This window comes from Apus apus, chromosome 4 (genome assembly GCF_020740795.1).
Source record: "Apus apus isolate bApuApu2 chromosome 4, bApuApu2.pri.cur, whole genome shotgun sequence".
In the NCBI taxonomy this organism is placed as follows: domain Eukaryota; kingdom Metazoa; phylum Chordata; class Aves; order Apodiformes; family Apodidae; genus Apus; species Apus apus.
In genome coordinates, this window is record NC_067285.1 from 111,533,547 (window position 1) to 111,556,726 (window position 23,180).

Consider the following 23,180-nt stretch of genomic DNA (forward strand, 5'->3'; position numbering starts at 1 on the left):
ATCTCTGCACATTTAGTGAGCTTCACTATCTCCCCTAACTATCTGCTCTTGGACACCAGGGAAGACAGGAGACATGGCAAACCAGAACTCAGCCTGACAGCCCTTAGAAGCATCAGGTGTTTATCAAAGCATCTGTCCTTGAGGAGTTTTTTGGTGGTTTTTAAGAGGACTTGGCCTCAGATAGGGGCTGCCTGGACACGGCAGCTACCTCACAGCACTGATCATTCCTGTGTCAGTGTGTTACACTGTTAGAGGGTTTGAAGGAAATGCCAATAGGATAAAGGATTTTTTTTCTTGCAACCAAAAAATTCTTTCTTGGCTAAGGGAGAACTAAAACAAAAAATTCTTTTCCATCCCACTTGAAAAATCTCTTAAAAATTTCTTAGCAACGGGGTTACTCAACTCCACTGATATGGTAAAAAATGGTAATAAATCTACCCAAGTCAACTGCATTTGATATTGATGAAAGCAAAGACAGTTCAAAGTAGCTGAATGAGTAATGTAAAACATTACTCAATTGTGCAGTGGCAGGGAATGGCAACAAACCCCTTCTGCAGCATCATTTTTAATTACCTTTTTGTAGTCTCTGCATAGTTATGGGTGTTCTGTATTATTATTTTTCTTATTCTAACACCTACAGAAATGGAATCTTAAAACTTGAATTTCTTTCTTAGCAAAATAGAGAATAATAATAAAGGAAACCCTTCCATCTATAAAATTCCTTCACAACAAAAAAACACATTTAGTCAGTCTTTGAATAACTTGGTTTTGCATCTACCTGTAGCAATCAATGTCTAAAAGCATTTGTGTTTCAATGTAAATCTAGGGAAACATGTAGAATCTAAAAGTTAATACTTTTACCAGTCCTAGAAAGTTGGGTTTTTATTATTATTTTCTAGGCAATTTACTGTCACATGTTTGCAAGAAAGTTACTGTAAATATATCAAATGTTGCCATGCAACTATAAAAAGAATTATGACTATATTACATAAGAAAATATCTATTTATTTACAAAAATCAAGCCAAGACACCTCTCTTGATTTCCACTGTCACAGGCTCACAGAAATTGGATCCTGCCTTTCTTTTCCTCTTTGTTTCATTTTCCTTTTTCTTCTTTTTACCTGGCACTTGTATGTAAGAAGTAAGAGTTAAAAAGAAACAGGGGACTGGCAATTACAGTTCTCACCACAAGGCCATCTCAAGGAAATACCTGTAGTCAGGATAGAACTTAAGTAGGTACTTAACATTAAACAGGTACTTATAGGAGAATCAGCAGGAGTTTCAATTGTTTTCATAAATCAAATGAATAAGAATGAACCAGCACAGTTGCTCTCAATGAATCCAGAGTCATCCAACAGAATTGTGTTGTAAATGAGAAAAGTAGATCTTAGTCACAGTCTTTCTAACACTACAGACTCATAAGGACTAGAAAGTAGAAATATGAATTGCTCTCAGCTCATAAACAAATAGCTAATGAGTCTGAGGCTTGAGATAATCTACTACTAACAACTCTGTTTTCATGTATTTATGAATTTGCATGGAATTCTCTGTTCCTGCTGGCTCTACTTTCCCACTCTGGATGTACATACTACAGTACATTTTGGTGAAGAGGATCATCAGAGACACTTTTACCATTTCCAGACCAAAATTACTCAAAATGCATTATTGTGCCAATACCCTACTGACTTTTGTTGAGGAGACCCAGTGTCTCCAACCCTAGCATTGCAGACATGCAAGTTATGAAGGCACAAGAGGAAGAAAAGGCTCCACAACAACATGGGGATGGCTGGCTTTGATTTTACTGCCACTCCCAAAATTTTCCAAAACATGGCCAAATTATCTCCACTCCTCTCTACCATGGAAATCTCAACATGAACAATAAGCAGGAACAATCCAGAAGCTCACAAGACCATTCTTCTAACTTCTTAGATTTTCACCCATACTTATAAAATAATAATTTCACTCTCCTATATCAGACTATAAGGAATCATTAAGTAATGCAGATCTTAAGTCAGCATCTTTTGCATAACTCAGTAGTAAAAATGTGAGGCTTGCAAAGTAATCTCAATTTGGATTAGTTAATAAACTTTGGATGGAAAGACTTCTTGGAGTCCAGAGGAGGGCCACAAAGATGATCAGGGGGCTGGAGCAGCTCTCCTACAAAGACAGGCTGAGAGAGTTGGGGATGTTCAGCCTGGAGAAGAGAAGGCTCCAGGGAGAACTTAGAGCACCTTCCAGTGCCTGAAGGGGTTCCAGGAAATCTGGGGAGGAGCTTTGGGCAAGGGCTTGAAGTAAGAGGACAAGGGGGAATAGATTAAAGCTGGAAAAGGAGAGATTTAGATTGGACATTAGGAGGAAATTCTTCACTATGAGGGTGGTGAGGAACTGGAATGGGTTGCCCAGGGAGGTTGTTGATGCCCCATCCCTGGAGGTTTTTAAAGCCAGGTTGGATGAGGTTTTGTGCAGCCTGGTCTGGTGGGAGATGTCCCTGCTCATGGCAGGGGGGTTGGGACTAGATCTTCTTTAAGGTCCCTTCCAACCCAAACCATCCAATGAGTCTGTGAATGTACTAGAATTGTATCTCAGAGCTGGGCAACCATTATATAACCCCCACATCAAATACAAGTAAAAGTCTATGGAACACTAGTGTTTTATGGAAAATTTGTTTCCAAGTGCATTGGTGTATCACCATGGCAGTACTACAGCCCCTCAAACCACACCTCTCAGACAGCAATCTCTCTTCTGAGCTCTAAAAATTTCAAGTTGCCTACAGAATCCTCCAAACACTTAGGTGTTTGTTAGTTAAAGAGTTAAAAAACTCTTTCAAGAAATAAGATGACTGCTTATCTGTCTCATCTAGGAATGTTGTGGGTTTTTTTCCCTTCAGCCATTTAGGAAAACAGACAAAAGCAGCCAGATATTCATTATTAGCAGAGTATGCTAATCTCATACCAGTCTGGTAAGAGACTCAGGGAGAACATTGTGGTCATTCAAATTCTTAGCAAAAGAAGTCTGAAATTAGTCACTTTGTTTTGGATGAAGTGCTCAGAATAAGTAAGACAAGATTGTTCTGTGAGTACCTGTGCTATGAGCATCTTAGACTCTAAAGTGTTGTGTTTTTCCAGTGCCCATCACTTGCTTCCCAGTCCACCCAACCTTCATCTCTCCAGCTGTGGATGGGCTGGCTGGCTCACTGCCACTTCCATGGGAATGGATCACTTGGCTGATGTTTCCCTGTGTGGAATGACTTGCAAAAATCAAGTGTATGATAATTGAATAAAGATGATGTAGCAAACAGAAATACCTGATAAATATTTAACTATCCTATGTACTGCATCTCTAAGTAGACCCAAAATGAGAATTTTTAAACTGTGCTGAGGAATAAAATAGGATATAGAGTCTTACAAAGGGGAAAAAAATACACAAAAGGTATTTTCCAAATTAATTCAGGACCAGAACCAAAATAATCTGATTAAGTGAAACTATTATTATTACTATTTTTCTTTTTTTTTCTAGACATCAGAGTACATCCCTCTAAAAAGCCTCCTATAAAAGGAAAAATCTTTGAGTTATGTGTGACTTTTGCCATAAAATTAATGGAATAATCAGGACTAAGGTGCTTAATCAGGATTGATCAATATGGTCAATGAAACATGTTTACTTGATCAATATGAAAATGTAGTCTAAAATGCTAGTATTTTTCCATATATGCACCTTATATCAAGACAGAATCTTTACCAAACTCAGAATCTGTTTAACCTAGATATCTAATGAGTCTCAGTAACCTTTGAAATATGTAGATTTAGTTACTTAAAATGAAAATGTGTTAAACAAGAATAAAAGTCAATTAAAAAAAAGGCCCTGATCATGTTATTTATGTAAAGTTCTTCAGTGTCTTCTATGATATTTACTAAGTAAGGAAAGCAGTAAATTGATTTACAGGGACAAGCATCATCATAAAAATATCTTGAAAAGTAAAGCTGAGTTATGCACTTGTAGAAAATGTAATTATAAATGTTAATAAAGGCTTTATGAATATCAAGTTGCCCACACACTCTCAGTGGACAGAAGTGGAACTTGATTAATCCAGCATAAGGCACATTTTGATGAAAGAATTTGGTTTTGGATAGTTCCACCTGGAACACGTTGTCCAGGGAAGCTGTGGCTGCCCCATCCCTGGAAGAGTTCAAGGCCAGGTTGGATGGGGTTTGGAGCAGCCTGTTCTGGTGGGAGGTGTCCCTGCCCACGCAGGGGGTTGGAACCCTTCCAACCCAAACAATTCTGTCATTCTATGATACATGGAAATGCAGGAGCCCAACATAAACTTCCATGTTGGACTTTTGGGAAATTAGATGCTGATTACACGTACTCATTTTCTGGCAAAATAAGCTTCTTGCAGAGTGCTCAGACACCACGGTGACAAATACATCATCTCATGTAGAGGGTGCACAGTGACAGCAACACATACCTACATAACAAACCATATAACCTCAAAGTATACATCACATAAGCTTACAGCAACCACTGAGAAGGAAATAATGAAGATAAAGTTCTATACCCTATTGTGTAGTGCAGTAGAGGAAAAGAGTATCATAAAAAAAGGATATATTACTTTTTAATATAAATCTTCTTAATATGTGGCCTTTGAAGCCTCAGCTTTCTGATGGCCACATCCCTTAAAGACATAAACCCTGGAAGAGCAGCTGACTCACTGCAACCAAATTGACTCATAAAAAGGATACATTACCTAAGTATTTGCCAGCAGTTCAATGGAAAATTTGTAATTAAATTTGTAGTTCAGACTGCCAAGTATACAGTACATTTGCTACATGACTGGTTTGCCAATGAAGGAGTGAAATTTCCTTTAAATGAGACTTATGAAACTCAATATATAACCAACTGATGAATTCAGGCCCAACAGCCTGGTAACCTAAAAGAATTTTCTCTAAAACAGGAAATTCTAAGAAAACAAAACAAAACAAAACAACCTTGCTGATCTCTGCCTATTTCTGTAATAAAAACACACTAGACCAAAAGCTGTGGCAGAGAGAAGAATAATGAAGTACCCAGAAACCAGATGTTACCATGGGACCTAAAGGACCTAGTGACATACCTACTGTAAGCAAGGACCTACTGAGAGTTTGGCAGAGAAAAACATGGACCACCACAGAGTGTGGCCTGAAGAAAGGCCCAGGAATTTCCAGGTAAAAAGGAGCAGCTATTTTTTTATTGCAATGATTTTTAAAGAATCTGGAGTACCTAAACGTTCTGAGCAGTAAGAGTAGGAAGGAAGAAAAAGAGAAGTAATTACCACCATATAATAGACTGCTGATGTACTAACTAGAAATTCTTTGGCCAAAGGAAGTATTTGAGGGAGTGGACAGAAATGGTCTGGGCAAATGGTAGCAGTAACACAACCCTGCAGAAAATCACTACAGGAGGTAAAAATGGAAATTAAATTTCTGAACCCATCACCTCCAAAGTTCTAAAACCCCTTCTTTTTACCATATTTCCACTCCCAAAAGAACGAGAGCTTAAATATTTTCAGTAGTTTCCCCTCTAGTTCAAAAGTATTTAACTGTGCTTTCTTGACATGAAATTCATAAGTGTTATTGGTATTTTGGCACAGAATGGTGCCTGGGGACAAAACCAAGTACTTGGCAAAAGCAAAGGATTGGAGGTGAGGCCAAGAGAACAAGGAGATGAGAGGAGCACATTACGTAAACGTAAAGATCCCTTGGCTTTCCTGTCATGCTTAAACATTTGGTACCAAGTCCAGGGGAAGCCATAAACTGTAGGTCAGCAGAAGCAGTAGCAGATAATCATTTCAGCTCAAGGTTTTGTTCTTCATGGCAGGTCTGCAGTTACACCTGATTCTAATATGTGATGGAGGAACACTTACTGTAAAGTTACTTCTCTGCTACCAGAGCTCAGACTCCTGAGAGGCACTAAGGTTTTTTGCTTTTTTAATGCACTATAGCAAGCCAAATGCTTCCTCAGACTTCAGATTTAAGAAGAAACCATTATCCAAAAATGAAAGAGTTTGGGTTTTGTCTGACTTTCTCTAAAGATGCCAAAAAAACATAGTGTGGCTATGGCCACTGGGTATTCTAGTGGCCTATCTTTGTATCGCTTTTTACTGGCCAAGAGGTCCACAACTATGTCCAGTTGGATGTGACTGGGGTATGTTCCTACCAATAAGTCACTCAACACCATGCAAGATTTTAGAACAGAAAAATAGGTCGAGCACCAGAGAATGGTACTCCAGATAAAAGTGCAAGTGCTGCAGTCAGTGAAGACCTTGGTCTCAAGTAGCAAAGGGATTGTAATGAATAAGGAATTAATGGAGCAATGGATGAACAAATACATGTGAACAGCACATTTGCATGTACCTTTTTCAACTGCTGATTTTTAGATGCACAAGACCAGCACCCAGGGCCATGCCATCCATAGCAACTCAAACTCTGGTTCCTCACATGACCAATGATCCCATTTCAAAAAAAGTCAAGAGCCAAATTATTGGCTACTTAATAGGAGTTCACAGGAGCACAAGGAATGAACCAAATCAAACCAAAACAGAACAAAAACCCACAAAACCCATAAGGTTGCCAGAAAAGGCAAAATCCCTCATATTGAGTATACTCTTCTAAGTCTAAATAGAAAACTGCAAGGCCAGTCATTTGAAATCAAGGTACTTTGTGTACCTTTGAGTACCTTGATTGTAAAAATTTTACTCTTGAATATTTTTAGTTCAATGAAAAAGGCTGAGAAGGGTGAAGAACACAAACATTACTAAGTGCATTAAAGATGTGTATGACGTTATGCAGTGACTACTACACTGAGCTCAAAATTTCAGTCTTCAGTTTCAAAGTGCTTAGTAACTTTCATTCAGAATTTTAACACCCACAGAAGTTCTAGGATGATGACTGCAATAATAATTTCCATGCTTGCAGTTCATCTACTGCAAGAAGTAAATTTTTTATAGACTAAAGACCCTAAAGATCAATACAACATCTGCAGTTTTGTTACTGTCATAAACTGCCCATATCCCCTTTTTCTTCAACAAAAAAATATCACTACTTTCTACATAATATTAAAAACCAACAAATACATAAATAGAAGCTCTCATAATATGTCTTTTGAGAGAGAGAGAAAGAAAGAACTTTGAGCTGCATCAGTCCACTCTGTATATGATATTGCTGGTATGTACCTATTGGCAAAGCTGACAGGCATTAATGGGAGTATGTACAACTTAAATTATTCTGCCCAAAATATTTATATTTGTGTAGGAGGGTTTATTAATAACAAGAATATGTGGCCCTCCAAGTTAGCAGCTGTGCTTGCTTCAAAACCAGGTCTGGCCTCCTCAGTTTCAAGTCATGGTCCAAACCAAAAATGGGTGAGAAAGGATGATAAAGTACATTGGGTAAAGTGCTGAGGCTCCTAAACTTTGCCTTGATTTAGAAGAGATCAAGTTTTCACTCTCCATGATATGGCATCACAGCTTCCTGCTGAGCTTTACTGCAGGTGATGAACTCAAGAAAACCTGACAAACAGACAACAAAGCTGGGCATACAAGTCCCTAACAAAGAGACCTAAAGCCTCTAGCAACCAGATAGCAGCCAGCATATGAAAATAGGAAATTACATCCCTAACTCTTCTTAATTGTCCAAGCAAGCCAGCAATGTTCTCTGTCCAGATATGTCTGCAGCAGGGGGAAGCAGCCAGATGCAGTTCTCAGCCCAGACTTTCTTGTTCTGTGTCCAAACACACACACAATCAAATTATAATTGGAGACCTTGAAGCACCTTCCAGTACCTGAAGGTGGCCTACAGGAAAGCTGGGAAGGGACTTTTCACAAGAGCATGGAGTGACAACACAAGAGGCAATGGCTTTAAACTGAAAGAGGGGAGATTTAGGTGAGACATTAGGAAGAAATTCTTTAGTGTGAGGCTGGTGAGACACTGGCCCAGGCTGCCCAGAGAAGCTGTGGCTGCCCCATCCCTGGCAGTGTTGAAGGGCAGGTTGGATGGGGCTTGGAGCAGCCTGGGCTGGTGGGAGGTGTCCCTGCCCATGCAGGGGGGTTGGAATTAGATGATCTTGAAGGTCCCTCCCAATCAAAACCAGTCTGTGATTCTGTATTTCCTGATTCCTTAATACTTGCAAAAATGCAATTAAAAATATGCTCGGGTGAGAAGGCATGTCTGTAAAGGAGCAATCCTTTCTGGTTGGAAATAAATTATGTAACCCAGATGCGTCTTGAACAAACAAGGTAGAACTCTGTTAAACTGAGAAACTCTTACATAAAGAGAATTACTTGGCAGTGAATTTATTCTCCACGTAAGTGGCTGATAAAGAAAAGCACATTTTGCAGGGTATGGACCACATTATAAAACAACCTAACTGCTCATAAGCAGTACTACCCCAAACACACACCTGCATGTTATCAGTTACTCTAACAACTAGCTCTGTTATGTCAGACAGGAACTTCTAAAATAAAGCCCATTTTCTTTCCTATAAAGGACCAAAAAAACACCACCACACTTTTTTACTGTCACATTGGAATAGTCAACAATATCACATATCACATGTGTGAAAGCCCCAAGACCCTCAGTTTAAAAATAAATAAAAAATATTTATATTACACAGCCTTATGCCTTCTTTTTTTATTATTTTTTTCTTTTTTTTATTTTTTTTTTTCCCCATGTTTCTTGAGCCAATTGCATTTTCAGGAAAGGAAAAAACTACCTGGCAACTCAAGTATTTCAGGCAGAGTAATAAAAACTTAATCATTCTGCACTACAAAGCTCAGATACATGTAATTCACTGGGAAAAATTGAATAGGTTAATATATATCCCCTGGAAACAACACCATATTCAGCAGGAATTCAGTGCACTGGGTTCATTCTGCTTCTATATGAATAACCTCTTATAAAAGAACTTAGTATTAGCATGAGCAGACACAATGAGTTTTCATTGCTGTAGAGCAAAATGAAATTCATCAGGAAAACTAATTCCTGTGGCAAATCTCATTTCTCCAAAATCCTGCTCTGAAAACTTACATTTGTACAAGCAGATAAGGTTTTAGAACAAGGAAGTGTACATGTCTAAGGAGATGATGCTCACCAGCACAGGGCTAGCTTGTGCTGTCACCATTTGAAAGATCAGTATATTGTTGTACACCCTAAGAACTGTGAACTAACATGGAAAGGTTGACTGATCCCAGTCTGATTGCTGCTTTGAGAAGGGAATTACACTGGATCTGGACTTGGTGCAACAAGTGCTCCCTAGAAAGTAGATGACTAGGTCTGTCAGGAAGGTAAGTCAAGGATTCATCTGTTCCCCACACCGTCCAGCCCAAATCCATGCTGATAGGCAAGATAAAGTTTTTGGGCAAAAAGCAGTCAAATAGAAAAATGAAACATGGGCTGAATGTGCCGTATTTGTCAAAAGTCATCAGGGTGGGGCAAAAGGTTGGAAAATCTTCAAATGTCAGATCATGTTATTCAGGGTAAGAGAAGTGGCCAAAGGAGTCAGGTTACATAAAAGCTGGGTGAGATCACAGAACAGAATCATAGAATCATAAAGGTTGGAAGGGCCCTTAAAGATCATCAACCTCCAACCTCCCTGCCATAAGCAGGGAACCCCACCACTAGACCAGGTTGCACAAAACCTCATCCAACCTGGCCTTGAACACCTCCAGGGATGGGGCATCAACAACCTCCCTGGGCAACCCATCCCAGTTCTTCACCACCCTTAGAGGGAAGAATTTCTTCCTACTATCTAACCTAAATCTCCCCTCTCTCCGTTTAAAACCATCACCCCTTGTCCTATCACTGTCTTCTTGGATGAAAGAAGACAGAATGAAGACAGAATGAATGAAGATTCAAGAGTGAAAATCTGAGCAACTAGTCCCTTGCTCCAGACTGACCCAGCAAACTAATGGCAATAAAAATTCTAGCACTGACTTCAATTAGGATTTTAAAAAGACTTATACGAAAAATCAGATATCTACAAAAAGGAAAATTCCTACTCAGCAGAGCAATATTGCTTGTGTATTCTGCAAAGGTCATCAGCACAATATTGACCACATCTCTGTTGAACACACTAAGCCTGAGTTACATATGGTCAGACCCCCCATGAAACAGGAGTAAAAGGTTTGAGAAGTCTCATCAATGAGTACTGAATGACTAGAGGAGTGCACAGAAATACTCTAAATCAGAAAAAAACTTCAATACAGCAATGGGAGCATATTAATCACTCAATTGGAAGAGAAAAGTAGAAGAGGACGTTTTTCCACAATCTGAGCATTTGCTGCTCAGACATAATATTCAAGAACATCAACCACTTAGGAGGCTGTGGAAAGAGATACTAAAAAATAATTTACCAAACAGGAACCTAAAGATGGTAATTTAGACCATGTGCTTAAGGCAAAAGTGCAACACATTTCTCAGTTTCTCTGGCTAAAAATCAACATCTTCTTTAAAACACACCAAAAGCTCAGATAGCTCTAGTCCCATACTACTGCATTTCATAAATCATTCAAAGCATGTCCTTTAATCTACTTTTTAATCAAAGATTCTGGTAGCACTGAGTGGCCCACCATTCCAGGAGAACTATAACTATGTTATTTATAGTTTACATTTATTTATAGTTTCAGTTTCCAGCCAGGGGATTTTTTAAGATAAAAAAATATTCACTGGAATAAAACGTTTTACTCATACAGAAATATATGTTAGTTGAGATGATCATACCTCTTAACTTACTACAGCCAACTCCTCTAAGTACTTCTTTCAAAATTCTTACTGAATATAATTTTAATGATTGGATCTTTAAAGTTACAGAGTGTGAATCCCATATTGACTTTAAATTAATCCTAGAATATTATCTATACTATCAGTGCTACCAAAAATAGTCTTAAAAATCTATACTGGCAGTTAATTGAAGACAATTTATTTTTATTGATAAATCTGCATAATACATTAAATACATCCAAAGTCTTTAGTCTGCCATTAAAAGAAAAAAGTCAACTCATTCACAGAATTCTTCTCTCATCTCCTTCTAATTTGTCAACATCTCTTTTGAGAATAGGGAATCCTTCCAATAATCCTCTCATTAACACTGTGTTATAACAATAACACCGCTTCACTGAACTTACTTTATAAATAAAGTTAAATAAATTCAGCTGCTCCACTTCAGGATATTATCTTTCCCTACTATGAGCTCACATTCAACTGGATATTACAGCAGCTATTTTGAAGCTGCTGCTTAACAAGGTAAACTAACTCCCTGCTTGTACAGTATGTGGCTGACACTTCATTTTTAATACATTTAATTCACATTTGGTGATAATAAAACCCCCTTTTTTTTTTCAAATTAACCCCCTGTTAAACACTCAGTTCCATGATAAAGATATCCTAGAATTAGAACTGCTGTCATCATATAAATTATTATATTAGCATTGATATCTGCTGCCATAATTTTGAAGTCTTTTATTTCAACCACTGGAAAAAGTGTGTTAAATACTTTTGGTATGTAGAAGTTTATTATATCAACAATAATCTACCTATCAGCCAGAATGAAAATCCATTCCTTCTTTTATGGCAAGGCATCAGCTATTAACTGTGCAAGCACCTTTTAAAACAGAATCTGATGCCCCCTCTCCTGCTTTAATTAGCATTTTTTACATGAAAGACTGTAGTTTGCTAACACTTTTGTTGACTGTGAGAATTTTTGGAAGCACCAGGTAGCCCACAAGATATTCTGGGAAAAAGAAAGCATATAAATGCTTTTCAAGCAAAGTGAAAAGAATTAACTGAAAAATGCAACCAAAGCCAATTTTCCCTCAAAACCTTTAGATGTTCCCCTTCTACAGTGATGACCCTGATTAAATTAACAGGATTGTTAAGAACCTGCTGAGTTGGATGTTTGAGGACAGAAAAAGGCTCAGCTCTTGCTTCACTGCATCTTCCTATACATCTTCAAGGACACAAGTAGAAGAAAGATATTACAATAATTATACATCTTAGTTTGATCTGCTTGCTTAGAGCTGGGCAAAACCTCAGTTTTCTGAAACCTCTTCCACGAAACAGTTGCAAGAAAATTAAATGCAGGAAAAGAACACAGTTAGGAAAAAGGCTAGGCAAGCTTCCAAACTGTACTATTGCAGTAGACAGGATGAAAGCAGCATCAGAGGCTTCCCCAGGCTTCAGCTGTGCCATTGCTGGTACTAATTCTTCCCTGCTGAATGCAGGAAGGATTTTCATAGGGAAAATTCATCCAGCTCCCTCCTGCCCCAATCTCTCTCCACTGCAGTTCATTCATTTCTGCAATGGAACCACAACTGGAGACAGCAAAAAAACATCTCAATGTTTACTGAAGCTTGATATTCAGCTTTCCTTGTTGTGTATGTATTATATTTCTTTCAGTCAAGACTGAAAAGCAGTAAATCCTTTTTTTATTATTATTTTTTTATTTTTTTTAACTGAAACTGGGCTGAAAAAGATTTTGCCCATACCACATAAAGTAAAAAAAACCCACAACTTGTTCGTAATCCTGAACTACTACTAATAATTCTATGATTCTATGACCCTGAACCACTAATAATTTGCAAATGATGGAAAAAAAATTGTGTCCAATTATGAAGAAGGACATGGAGCTGTTGGAGAGGGCCCAGAGAAGGGCCACCAAGATGATCATAGGGCTGGAGAAGCTCTGCTCTGGAGACAGGCTGAGAGAGTTGGGGTGTTCAGCCTGGAGAAGAGAAGGCTCCAGGGAGACCTTAGAGCAGCTTCCAGTGCCTGAAGGGGCTCCAGGAAAGCTGGGGAGGGGCTTTTCACCAGAGAGGGCAGTGATAGGACAAGGGGTAATGGTTTTAAACTGAAAGAGGGGAGATTTAGGTTAGACATCAGGAATAAATTCTTCACTCTAAGGGTGGTGAGGAACTGGTGTGTACGTGGGTGAATGGTTCAGGTGCAGCTTCTTGACAATAATAGTCAATAATATCTTTCCCCTGGACAATAGTTAGTACACCAGATTGAGGGTGCCCGTGCAGAAATACAAGGTTCACTGAGAAATAACACCTGATTAACTGACATGGTCGGAAATATATTTATATTTCTCATAGCAACAAGGTTTCTTCTTTGAGAAGAAATTGTGGAGTATCACATCAGCCATCATTATGATTTTCTAAATATATGGCACTAATTAAAGCTATTTGGAATTTTATCTCACGACTTATTTTTTTAGATACAGGCCATTTAATCTTACTACATAGTACATACAAAAAAAAAAAAAAAGTAAAATCATTATTCAGTTATTTTTGTTGGCCTTCATTGTAACCTGCTACAACAGGCACCTTAAATTTCCTGGGAAAAACAAAACAAAACATGCAGGCAATTCTCCCTTCACAGCAGGTCCTCCAGAAGGACAAAAATGTGTCATACTGAGGAAAACATAATCAGTCATGAAAATCTGCAACAGCAACAGTCACTACTGCTTATGTTATTGTTACAATTCTGTTAAAATACATAACAGTCCAACAATTTAAATATTCTAAAAAGCCCATCTGCTGCATGGCTCTGGTAATAAAAGCAATTTGTAAAACAGCCACATTGCTATTTAAAATACCTGGGAAAAACTACTGACAAAAATGCACTAGTCATCTGAAATCTCATAAAAATAGCAAATCTTATCCACAAAAATTATACACAAGTCCTTCATCTTTTTGTACATGTGTTCACAGTTGGGTATGTCTGGTGTTTTTTTCCAAATTGCATTAATATTGCTGGCTTATCGTTGGGTTTTTTGTTGAGGGTTGTTTGTTTTTTTTTTCTCTCTCTCCTGAACATACATAATTTCTATTAATAGTTGTATTTCATTCTGCAAAACCACCAGAAAGCAAAAAATTATCCCCTGAGTTCTTCTGGGCAACCTCCAGAAGGACTGTATTACAGCTGTGTATCAAAGATCAGGTAATGGCAGTTAAACCCTTCCTAAAAACTGAATTCTTTTTTTTCTGATGAAAACCACCCACAGTCTGACAATCAGAATTGGAATTCATTTTGGTTACTCTGCATGAAGGTGAGAAGAAGAGGAAGTCCCTTGAGGATCCTCTTATCCCCTTGAGGGATTTTAATTATACATTCCCCTATAAAAATTTCATTGAATTAAAAATTTTAAACGTTAAGGTAAAAAAGATTAACTGGTTTAAACTCTCAGAAACCAGTAATAAATACAATTACTTTTGACTTTCAGCCAACTGTGACAGTGAAGCCAGAGAAAAAAAAAGACATTTCAATCATTAAACTCGATACTGTTGAGAACAGAAGTTTTAATACATTTCTCAATCACACTTTTCTTACTACATCTCTAGAACACGGGGCAGGTTATATCTGTTACTCTTTAAACATGACAACAAGCACTGGGAAATAAGGTAACCCAGCAAGCTCCAATGTTCTTCCATCTCTGACAGCCAGGTAAAGTTTTAATTAGTTTGCTAGTTCGGGGCTTCCTAGAAGAAATGCAATTCTGACATTTCTAATGTGTTCTCATGATCAGTTAATGGTTTTATATTCTTTTTGCCTCCAGCTCAGACAATCTTCTTCTCTTATAATTTCTTCTAAATCAATTCATATGTTATCCATATTTTCTCATCTGGAACACTAATGAGGTTGTCTAAAATTCAGTTTTAATGCACCATTCTCCTGACTTACTGACGTGTTCTTTTCAAATCCACACCACACTTCTGTATTACTCCCCAAAACAGCATTAGGAATCAGGGGATCTGCAACTATTTGAAAATTTGTCACTCATGTGCCTATGGACAGACTGAGATCAGAACCTCAATTCCCCCCCCCCCCACACACACACATATAAGTAGACACAAAAGGTTTGATTAGCATTGCTGGAGCCCAAAGACTCATGTAGAAGCATTTCTGGTTTTTCAAGCAGTCTCCAAAATCATACACAGCTTGGATAACAAGAGGGTATTCTAAATATTCAACTGTGAATGCCAAAATAAAAGGCAGAAGGCAGATTTGTCCTGGTGGTGCTAGAAATCACAGAATCAGAGAGATTCTGGCTTTACCTCAAGATGTTCTCTACTCCAAACTGCTGGTCTAAGCAGGACTGCCTTCAAAGTCAGCTCAGGTTGCTCCTGAACTTGTGCAGCACAGTTCTGCTGCATTTTGTAGCCACTGAATCTCTCTCTTCTATCCAGTGACCTGTTTTTATAACTTAGGGAAGAACTTCACACCACTATGATTTCAGTGTTAAACAGTTCATACAAAACTAGAGGGGGCTTCACTGCTCAAATCAAACAAGGATTAAACATTTGTCTATTTATTTACTTGCCAAGAGGAATATTCAAGTTATATGGTTCTCTTTAGGAAGGAAAGAGCTTTGAAACTTTTTAAGGAGATCCAAATGCATGTGGAATGTGCACATGGCATCTTGTGGAGGTTGTCCCTGCACAGGCAGATTGCAATCTGGAACCCAAACAGAGGTAAAGAAGATACTATTCTTGACTTGACCAGACTGTGTATGTGATTTTAAGCAGAAAAAAAGAAAAGTCTTTAAACTGGGATGATTGTTAACTTATCAGGGAAAACCAGAACGAGCAGCTTCCTTAAGCTGCTTTGACTTAAGGGAAAAATGCAACAGATAAACACAATCTGAAGGTAGCACATTTCTCATCACTCGAAGCTTTCATGATTATGTTCGTGCAGCTCACAAAAACATGCTTTAGTCAAACATACTTTATTGGATTGAAAGTAAACAAGTAAAGCTACTTATGTCTCTTACACAAGAAAATAAATTACATGTTCAAGCAGGCTTTTCTACATGTCCATACTAACTAGAAACCTATGAAATGAAGCAATCAGAAGTGTTCATAAGTGTTGAATAAAACACTAATCCAACACTCTTCTACCCAGTCTTGACTGCATTTTATTTTCCCTTGACATCCTGACCTGCTGCTAAAATAGAAATGCATTGTTCCTCATCAAAACACAAAGGTAAGGAACTTGGGCAGCCTTACCACCATTGAAGAAATTAATATAGTTCAACTTGTCATTTCTTTATTTACATCTGCTGATGCTTGCTATCAAACAGAAATCTAGCTAAACCAAAAGTTAACCCAAGCAACCTGAGAAACAAGAAAACTACAAAGGTACTTTCACTTCTTGGCTGATACATCCTCTTTTCTGGGGGAGGTGTTAGAAAATAAAACAGTGAAAGGAAAACAGGAAATTCACTCACAGAAGACTCAGTAATTTGTTCTTTTCACAACAGACCATGGTTCAGAGCAGCTCCACTTCCTATGCCAACACCAGAATCAGATTAACAGAGAACTTGTAACCTTATTTCCAGTTGGTATCAAAAAGAATTCAGGATTTTAGCCCATCTTCAATATCAACAACAAAGAAATCAAGGTTTATAATGGAAGTTAATTACATGTTATCAAGATGTGAAATGAAACCTATATCTCTTTGCCTTTCAGTCTGTAAAGCTGTTCACTTTGTTAGACTTCCATGTCAAGAACAACTTGTAAAAAGACAACATAAGTTTTTTTAAAAAACAAAGGAAGAAGTAGAGGTTTAATTTCTTTGGAAAAAGACTCACTGCAATGAGCACAGATACCACACAGAGATATCATTTTTTGGGAATTAAAGAAGTAGCTATTTATATTTTTCTCTGTTTTATTCTGAAAACAGAACCATCCCATTTGATCTCACACCCAGAAGAAGGCCTACATTTCTCTCCAGCAGACCAACCTCAAGATCCACAATGTCCATAAAAAAATGGGCAGTACCAGGTGGATGGAGGGGTGGGGTTTCTGGCATTGATTTCTAACATAATGCGCATTCCTAGAAGAAAAATTACTTCTGTGTATTTTAAATAATGGAGCTACCTATCTTGAAGCTTACTTGAAAAAATTAGGTAACCAGCTTCCCAAAATTAATGGCAACTCAGGAATAGAAAGGCACCAGGCCATGGACTCAGCAAATTGCACCCACACTGACAGAAGTTTGATGTCTGCTCTCACACTTCTCTGGACCACAGAAGCTGCTGCCTCTGTTTTAATAGTTCCTTTGATCTGGTTGGTTGTGTTTATTTTTAATGTGCCCCTATCTTCCATGGTATAACAAATCAAGAGTATGCATTCACATCAGATATTTGTCTTAAATTAACTGTTTAATAAATTTCTCAACTGCTTTGAAAAGACAAACATAAAGTAAATAGTTGTTGCTACTCATTTCTGCTCATACTTTGAGCCTATTCATTACTTAGAACAAGAACTTCAAACTGAACAGAGTTTTCCACCAGAGGTCACAAATAAAAACCGTTCAAGTTTTTATTATCAAAGATTATTAATATAATAAGGTACAAAAAGTAAATATAGCATGAGGATAAAGAAAGAAGCGAAACAAATCCAAGATACTTGCCTGGGTAACAAGTGGCTCCAACAGCCTCTCCACTGTGAGAGTCCTGATTTCCAAACTTTTGGGGTCCCATTTCAAAATGATGGGTGACGTTGCAGAAGTCATACTCCCTGCAACAGACAAAATTAGATAACATCCATGAAAATCAGTAGTGCAATATCCAAATATCGCACATAATTTATTTAGAGATTAGCATATATGCTGTTGCCATTCACATAATAAATGTTTCTCCACAATCTGCTCATGTTACTCTACTCCCAAGAACTCCCAGGTGCACCAATGCCACATCCACTGAGTGCTTAAACAATTATATTTTAAAAAAGGCTTCTCTCCTGTGCCCCGTAAGAATAGATACCCCTTTATGCTGTATTTATGTTGTATGGGATATATGTGGCAAGGTTTTGGTGGGGGTGTCAGGTGGGATCTGTGAGAAGAGGCCAGGGGCCTGTCCCACGCTGGATGCAGCAAGGATCCATCACAAGACACAGGTGAGCAATAATGGTGACACCTCTGAGAAACCACAGGTAAGAAAGGAAAAAAATCTGCCAGACAGCATGAGAAGTGAGGTAAAGAAAGTGTGAGAAACAATCCTGCAACCCCAAAGCTGGAGCAGAATGGGAAGGAGGTGCTCCAGGGACAGGAGCAGAGATTCCCCTGCAGCCTGAGGAGCAGATCATGCTGAAGCAGGTGTCTTCCCACAACACATGGAGGACCACATCAGAGCTGATACTACTGCAGGCCAGGGAGAACCCAGCAGATGGGTACGTCCTGAAAGAGCTGCATCCCATGGAGAGCACACGCAGGAGCAGGTTTATAGTTTACAAGGACTTGTAGTGAGAGGACAAGGGGAAACGGATCAAAACTGGAAGAGGGGAGATTTAGGTTAGAAATTAGGAGGAAACTACTGTAAGGGTGGTGAGACCCTGGCCCAGGTTGCCCAGAGAAGCTGTGGCTGCCCCATCCCTGGCAGTGTTGAAGGGCAGGTTGGATGGGGCTTGGAGCAGCCTGGTCTGGTGGAAGGTGTCCCTGCCCATGCAGGGAGGTTGGACCTAGATGATCTTCAAGGTCCCTTCCAACCTAAACCATTCTGTCATTCCCTGAGTCTATGATTCTGCTCCTTGAATAACAAACCACTTCATAAAGCTTAATTCTTCAAGGTACTTAGCAAACACAAAACAAGTATTACTGGTTTATTCAGGAGAATGTCTTGACTGATGACTGTCACTCAAAATTACCAGGCTAGTAGGTCTATGCAAAATTCTTTCACAGTTTTCAAATGCTTTTCATTGTGTCACCAGCAGAGAACTTCACATACTTGCTCAAAGAGAGGCGTATCAGGACTCCCTAATCAATGTATTTATAAACCACATATAAAAACATCCCCCAGTCTACTCTCCTTTGCAAACATTTGGTGGCAGAATTATCTGATAATATCTCATGTGTGCTAAAATTGCTGCTACTCAGTTTCCACTCTGCAAAAAATCATCAGGCTCCATGTTTTACAGTGCTCAAAACACCCATGCATGTGATTAAAGAAAACTATGAGACAGTTTCTAGCTGCTATGCACACAGTTAATGTGGGAGCTGTCCTCATTTTTCCAATAATCTTTAATTCTTTCAGAACCTGTTTCTTTTTTATGTAAAGACAGTTGCTACTCCTGTTGGCCTCTGTATTCAAAAGATGAGTTTTAAGTATATAATTATTCTAGTCAGTAATTCATGATACTTATAAATCTGTCAAATAGTTTCTTCCCTTTTAACAAGCATACTTTCCCTCACTAGTCATTAACATGGCTCCTCAAACGTACACCTCTCATTATACACAAATATATTCAAAGTTCTAATATGGTCCAAAGCCAATCAAAGCAAACTCATTTCAGGGGAGGGCAATTGTACAGGTGACACAAAAGATAACCTCGATGATCAGTTGTTTCAATCAGAAGATGCTTCAGTTTCAACCTTGACTAAGAAATAGAAAAAAAGATCCTTCAAAATTCAGTATCAAAGGAGGAACAAAGCTTTCAACTATAAAAAAGACACATACAAGAAGAAGCCTCATTAAAAACCTAGAAGGAAGTTTTTAATTGGCAGTAAAATCTACCCCAGAAAAACAAATTAGTAGATTTTAAAAGTCAAATTGATGCATTGCTCCAGCTGCTATCACAATAGACTTTTTTAATGACAAAAGACTAAAAAAGGTGTCATCTGTCCAAGTGCAAGTGTACACAAAGATGGAATATATCTTTCTAGCCATTTCTACAAGAACTTTCCTAGACTGAAGAGGTGACTGGGGACTGCTGCCATGGGTAAAGGAAAGGATGCTAACTGTATCTTATGACTATTTAACCAAATATTCCCAAAAAAATCAGCTTTAAGTACTTCATTGAAATCATAAATTCCTTCACAGCTTGCACCTGGCTTAGGGTTGTGCAGTACCTGTGAGGAAGACAACTCATGTGAGCAGAGGATAAAGGCATCCCACAATATTTTTCATATAAAGATACAAGTGTTCCAGGATAGGAGAAAACAGCAGCCACAGGAAAGAAAGGTCTCCTTTCCTGTTGCCTTCTAGACTAGACTGATACCCACTATGTTCTTAAGCAGCTTAATTTTTCTTCCTTTTCCCTGCAGTTTTCAATGTATTCCATTTTTTAAAAAATTCTCAGCAACATACTTCAACAAATAATCCATTCCTTCTTCAAAACGTTCACTTGCAGCCCAGAAAGCCAACCATGTCTTAGGCTGCATCTACAGAAGTGTGGCCAGTAGGGCCAGGAAGATGGAGGTGATTCTGCCCCTCTGCTCTGCACTTGTGAGACCCCACCTGGAGTACTTTGTACAGCTCTGGAGCCTCAGCATAGGAAGGACATGGAGTTCTTGGAGCAAGTCCAGAGGAGGCCACAAAGGTGCTCAGAACACTGGAGCAGCTCTGCTCTGGAGACAGGCTGAGAGAATTGGGGCTGTTCAGCCTGGAGAAGAGAAGGTTCCAGGGAGACCTCAGAGCACCTTCCAGTGCCTGAAGGGGCTCCAGGAAAGCTGGGGAGGGGCTTTTGAGAAGGGTGTGTGGGATGATAAGGAATGACTTTAAACTGGAAGAGGATAGATCTAGGTTAGACATTAGGAAGAAACTCTTTCCTGTGAGGGTGGTGAGACCCTGGCCCAGGCTGCCCAGAGAAGCTGTGACTGCCCCATCCCTGGAAGTGTTGAAGGGCAGGTTGGATGGGGCTTGGAGCAACCTGGGCTGGTGGGAGGTGTCCCTGCCCATGCAGGGGGGTTGGAACTGGGTGATCTTCAAGGTCCCTTCCAACCTAAATCATTCTATGATTCTATGTGAAATTAGGTTTCTTGTCTGAGTTCCAGCCTCTGTAGTTTAGAAACATGTACTGGCTTTTCTGTGAGGTAGCTCTCACAGAATAGAAATCCACATGGTATTTCTGTGATTGCAGAGCTAAGAAAACATTCTTAGCAGAAAGTTTCAGTATAACTTATTCTCTTCTGTTCACATATATTATCAACTGGCAACATGTGACTATTAAGTTTGAAATTTGATACAATCAAATAAGGAAAGTAAGTGGGTAGCATTAACAGTACTTCTAAAGAAGTAAACAAATTATTATCCTGAAACTATCTGTGCATTATTTCAAGAGTATATTTAGTGAATTCTATTGCCTAACTGCACTTTTTCTTTCTAGAACGTGTGCCAGAATATGTCCATCTCTTGTTTTAAGCTTTCAGATTTTCCTAAATACTCCAAAACAGAAATTACTCTATCCAGTTTGGTAAAAATTGTCCAATGTGAGCATTTGTTTAGGCAGTCTGTCTTCAAAGCCTATCTTCAAAGAAAATAAATATTAGCTTTAGTCAACAATTTGAGTGGTTTCCACTATTTATAGCCAAAAATCTATCTACATCATTGGAATTCTGCATTAATGTAACAGTCACCAAAAATCTAACCCCATAACCAACCTTATCACCAGCCTTTCCAAACAGCAGAATTTTACTGTTTCTACAAATCAAAATATTCTACATGTGAAATGACTAGTTTGTCTATCACACTGTAGCAGAGGTTTCCTCCACAACAGTCCCCCTTCTGTGATGCAACTTAAATGTAACAGCAAAAATATTTCAACTCCACATGAGCAAAAGCAACACTTCCTGAAATAGGTAATTTTTATAGAAATGAAAGTACTGTCAGCCAAGAACAGGCCTTCAACTGTTAGTCCAGTTCACATCTGCAATGCAGAATGCTCCAGATATGAAAGACAGATGCTAAAGATTTCATCCTGAATAAAGAAAATACAATTGTACCCTGATTCATTAATCTGGTGGCAGTACTAAATGGGCAACACTGGCAGAACTGTTCTCTACTTCACACTGTATGTTTGCTACGGGAAGACAAAAAACAGACTTCATAGGTGAGAAAAATAAATGTTCAGCAAGGTGGAAAGTAAGATGAGTGGAAGCAGAAGGCAAAATAATAATAATTTATCCCTCATTTCAAAACACTGCCTTTATAATAGCCTTAATACTTCAAGAGATTTATTTGGACTATTAAAAAAAAGTATGTTTTACAAATTATTCTCCCCCATTAATTACCATCTTGGCTTTCAGTCCACATGTGCAGACTAACAGGGCACTTCCACACATGCTTTAAACCATCTACACTTGCACAGCTGAGTGGCCAGTTCAGCTCCTTCTGCACGTTTCTCTCCTTGGCCCTTAGTAACAGCACCCTAAGGTCCATCAACAACATCACCTGGTTGAACACTGACTAATCCTACAGAAGAGAAACTAGTTTTCAGTTCCCTGCCTGACTTCAGAGCCTCGTGAATGACAGCACCAGCAAGAAGCAAAGCTCTGAATACGGCAGTGGAGGTGCAGGGGAGGACAGGACTGTGTTCTCAGCAGCAGTAAAGACACAGACTGGCTGAAGACGCCTGAGAAACTGAGTGACAGTCTGTGCTTCCTTGGTTTGCATCCTTCAGTTGAGAGCCATGTCAAAACAAACACCTCTCTACACAGAGCCGGGCTTATGCGAAGAATATGGAATTCCTTACAGCAGGATACACAATCTTTTGAGAAAGAGACAGAAAAATCTGACTTCACAGATGTATTTATGTGCTTCAGTGAGAGCCAGAAATCTAAACACACAAGGGGGGTTATTTTCTGTCAAATTACTTGGTCCCTTAATACAACAAGCTGGAGCACAGGACATACTAGATCAGACATCAGAAATAACTAGGAATGCCCACAGTCCCAAAAACGCATCTCTTGACTGCTCAGGGGACAGCAGTGATACCTGGTGGTACATTCAGGTGAGATTCTGCAGCACTGAGCAATGCAGATGTACACAATGACCTGAGCTGGGCAGAGCTCAGACACTGAAGGCAGCTTGGTATCCAACACCATTCTCCATCCTTGTGCCCGTTCTTTACTCAGACAAGAACAGAAGTAGAGACAGAAGGATCCAGAGAAGAATCAGGGCATAAAAACTGCAAAGGGAAATAAAGGGAAAATGCTAAGAGAATAGAGACTAACAATGAGGAGTAAAAGAGCAATGGAAAAAGGAATAGAAAACATCCTTTTCTACAGATAAAAGCACCAACCATTAGTTAGTAACAGCCCAGTACAGCCTCCAGCAGATCTGGCTGAAACCATCAGAGTTGATATGGGCAGTTCCCAATGTTTTGTTCTTTAAAGAAAGGAAGAAGAAAGAAAAAGAAAGAAAACATTAAA

At 38.8% G+C, this 23,180-nt stretch overlaps 1 protein-coding gene across 2 annotated transcripts in view; it reads right to left on the reverse strand.

Annotated features, from left to right (window-relative positions):
* The window catches only part of CTNNA2 (catenin alpha 2), a 512,527-nt gene that overhangs the window by 432,908 nt on the left and 56,439 nt on the right, over positions 1–23,180 (reverse strand). For both annotated transcript variants that reach the window (XM_051617316.1, XM_051617315.1), the window contains exon 2: positions 17,448–17,554. In XM_051617316.1, coding sequence (XP_051473276.1) covers positions 17,448–17,549 — 102 coding nt within the window. In that variant the 5' untranslated portion in view covers positions 17,550–17,554. The remainder of the gene's footprint in view (positions 1–17,447; positions 17,555–23,180) is intronic.